This window comes from Rhagoletis zephyria, unplaced genomic scaffold (assembly GCF_001687245.7).
Source record: "Rhagoletis zephyria isolate East Lansing unplaced genomic scaffold, Rhagoletis_zephyria_1.1 Rzeph_scaffold_09269, whole genome shotgun sequence".
Classification (NCBI taxonomy): domain Eukaryota; kingdom Metazoa; phylum Arthropoda; class Insecta; order Diptera; family Tephritidae; genus Rhagoletis; species Rhagoletis zephyria.
This window is the reverse complement of record NW_016166348.1, coordinates 13,601-17,342: the sequence shown is the minus strand read 5'-3', so window position 1 is coordinate 17,342 and position 3,742 is coordinate 13,601. Positions and strand designations below refer to the sequence as shown.

Sequence of the window (3,742 nt, the reverse complement as noted above, 5' to 3'; positions counted from 1 at the left end):
GCTCAAAGTTTTCCATGTATTTTAGATGGAGAAAAAACCATTTTTCGTAGAAATGGTATACAACTCTAACATATCAATATTTTTCAATCGGAAAACTGTGGTTCTCTTCAGGAGACTTCCAGTATTAATATCTATTGGTTATTTAACCATTTTTTATGATTAAAGATTTTTCCATTGCATTTTCTATGGGTTTTGGAGGACCTATTAAATATAGTTACTATGAAAAAATGGTAAAGAGACAATTGCGTATTATTACTGGGAATCTCCTGAAGATAAGAAAAGTTTTCCGATCGAAAACTGTTGATTTTCAAAGAATTCTACACTATTTCTACGAAAAGTTGTTTTTCCCCATATAAAATACATGGAAAACTTTGAGCGCTTTGAGCACTCCCTATTTTTATTTTTTTTTTTCAAAATAAAAAATAGGGGTATATATTTTCGATATAGAACAATCCTAGGGGGTGCCGGCATTAAAAATCCGATCTTAATTTTTTACATACATTTTTGGACCACTTTAATGGCCATCCTAACAAAAAATATTTTCAAATTAAAGTTTTATTAAACTCTTTGTTGCAAAAATTTCCTCCGGCTTTTGCTGAAAGGTAAATAAAAGCTCTGTGTACATTTTTAGCGCATAATTTCAAAAATGCCAAAGTTTGAGTTGTGACTCTCTTAGAGACGGTGTGCGACATGTGTCGCTACTCGCTTGAGCGCTGACCCCCCATGCGACCGCTAACGTAACATTTTTTGGCGGAGGTAAGTTTTTTTTGTTTTTTTTGTAAGTGAAGTCGAATTTATATTTTTGTTTTAAGTTAACGATAATAGCATACTTTAATATTTTTGATAACACACACTTTTTTTTTTTATTTTCCAAACTCTTTTTTCGACATTTCACTGGGGACCCCATGCGACTAACTGTGTGATTTTCTTTATGCGTCTAATTAAGGGTTAGTCNTTTTTTGGCGGAGGTAAGTTTTTTTTGTTTTTTTTGTAAGTGAAGTCGAAATTATATTTTTGTTTTAAGTTAACGATAATAGCATACTTTAATATTTTTGATAACACACACTTCGTTTTTTTATTTTCCAAACTCTTTTTTCGACATTTCACTGGGGACCCCATGCGACTAATTGTGTGATTTTCTTTATGCGTCTAATTAAGGGTTAGTGAATTTCATATTGGTGTCTCGTTTACTTACCAGTACAGAAAGCATACTCTCGAAATCGCCTGTCGCCGGAGAGGCATCCAAATACTTCTCTTTGATGAAGTAGCGCGTGTCGTTCTTATCAATGGGCTCCGTGCCCTTTAACCAGGTAATTTCACAGCGCGGCACACACTCGATGCGGCATGTAAGATTAGCTGTGCGCGATGTATGCAACATGCCCGTATATGGCACCAAATTCTTGATGAAGAATGGAGGTGCATGCACCTCCAGATTGATAGTTGCCATTACACCTTTACCACCTTCATTGAATGCATAGCATGAGTAATTTGTGCGGCTATCCAAACCCACCGGCTCAACAGTCCAGTCCTTGGTGACAATGTCCTGTAGCGGACCACGTCCACCGCGCAACCAACGGAATCTATGTGGATGCATTAACATTTGGGCACCATGAGTAAATGCGCCCATTTTTCGGTATAATGAGAGTTGGTGGTGTTGTTGTAATGATGGATTGAAGTCAAGTGATGTTGATGATGAATCGAATGATGATTGTGATGAGGTGTCAGCCATGTTGGTTTTCGCCACATTGTACAGTGTTAGAATTTGTGATTTTGGTGAGAATGTGGTGAGTGTAAGCAATGTACATAGAGGAGTATGATTGTTCAGGCCAATTAGTGCATGGGTTTCTTTTTGTATCGTTTGGTTGCTATGTTGTTGTTGGTGTTGTTCAAGCAATGGTGAATTTTGTCGTATCAACGCCTCATAAGCTGCCTCAGCCTCAGAGGGTTGCAACGCTTGTACGGTATGGAAATTAATAAGGAAATTATCACCCGTTTGGGGTGCGGATGCAGCGGTTGTGGTGGGATGTGATGTATATGATTTGGTTGAGTTCTCAGATAAATTGGTTTTAGGAGCAATGGAATTATATGATGATGTATATGCGGTATTTTTGTACGACTTTACAGACCTATTAGATTCAGGATATCCAGGGTCGTCCACGGAGCATGAAAATGTTACACTCTTCTTCTTCACCGCAATTAAGGGGAAGTGAGTGAGCGTGGCGGGACCGGGTTCGTAATGCACCTGCGTGTTAAAAGTAATGATAATTTGTAGAAAAATATTGATTGGTATTGCATTTTTATAATAGTACATCAATGTCTTCAGAAATTATAAAATATGCACTAATAAGAGTCGTGTTTATCTAAATCTAATGTGACCAATTATTTCATAGCTCAAAGAAATACAGGAGCTGAGAAGCAAAAATAGTATGAAATAGTAATGAGAAAATGGTAAATGTAGAACATACAAAAACGGTGACATTGTGCCAATTCAACAAATTAAATTAAAAATTAAACTTTATTCAATAACAACACAAAATTAGTGTCCAAAAACGGAACAACATTAAAATGAACTTTTACTTCCATGAAGTGCATATGGCTGAGACAATTTTTTCTTAGAAATAATTGTAGAGATATTATAAATACGAATATTTAATTTATAATCAACGATGCTTTCTTCGTTACTATTGGGGCGTTCAGTTTTATTTCTCTACACGAACTTTAGCAGTTGTTTCAGAGAACATAAAGTGTGTAAAAACATTAAGGGTTAATATAATCTATTCTATATTTAGCATCATATAATTTATAAGATGTACCTTAACAAACTTAAAGTCAACTTTCAAAAATCCAAAATAGCGTATCCAATATGGCGTCCAATAATTTAAGGAACTACTGAATTTTCACGAAATTTCGAAAATTCAAAATGCAAAATCCAATATGCCCTCCGATATTTCCAAAAATTCAAACCCGAATAAATTTATTTAAAAAGAAGAAAACTGAAGTTTTGGAAATCACGAATTTCATATAAATACAAAATCTTAAAAAAATACTATAGAGGCCTAGGTCAAATGGTTTGGGCTGAACATATAGCAGACGGTCCCAACTATGCTCCATTTACAAATCTATTCGAATGGAAATATAATGCAATCACTCTCTCTCATTAAAATTTCAATTCGATAATGGGCTAGATTTCGAATTCATAACGAAGGAAAAATTCATTGGATAACGAAGGTTCCGTTTTGCTGGAGAATGGCCTAGTTCTCGAATCGAATACTAACCTTTTCCACATTCTTATCAAAGGTGAGACTTGAAACAAATTTAAGTTTTCCAATAATTTTCGAATTTTTAACCAAGCCCAATGTTTATTGGGAATGTTCGAAGGGTCCAATTTCACAAAATCCACTTTCACTAATTCCGGTAAGTAACATAAAATAATGTCAGGAGCAGGTAATAATGTACCTTTGTACTATTTAGCAGCTTACATTTAAATCTATTAAATACATTCTAGCGTGTTTCAGTCCTTTGCCCACAAAAGCGGCTATAACTTTATTGTTTCTATCAGGGTACGAAAATAAACTGTACAAAACAATTACCATTTGCTCATCGATCATCATATCATTTGTGTTTTTGTATAGTTTTGTACGTAGTCAGAAACAAATTGTAAGATTCACTGTCATTTTCCCCAACGAGAAACGTTTGCTTTTCGTTTGTGACAATTGTACCATAGGGTACGTTTTATATGTAT

General features: G+C 34.8%; 1 protein-coding gene across 1 annotated transcript in view; it reads right to left on the bottom strand.

The window, feature by feature from the left end:
- LOC108375658 (uncharacterized) overlaps positions 1-3,742 on the bottom strand; it is a gene marked incomplete at both ends in the record, with an annotated part of 21,434 nt that overhangs the window by 7,032 nt on the left and 10,660 nt on the right. The window contains 2 exons of the mRNA XM_017631801.1: positions 1,196-2,242; positions 2,404-2,408. Coding sequence (XP_017487290.1) covers positions 1,196-2,242; positions 2,404-2,408 — 1,052 coding nt within the window. The remainder of the gene's footprint in view (positions 1-1,195; positions 2,243-2,403; positions 2,409-3,742) is intronic.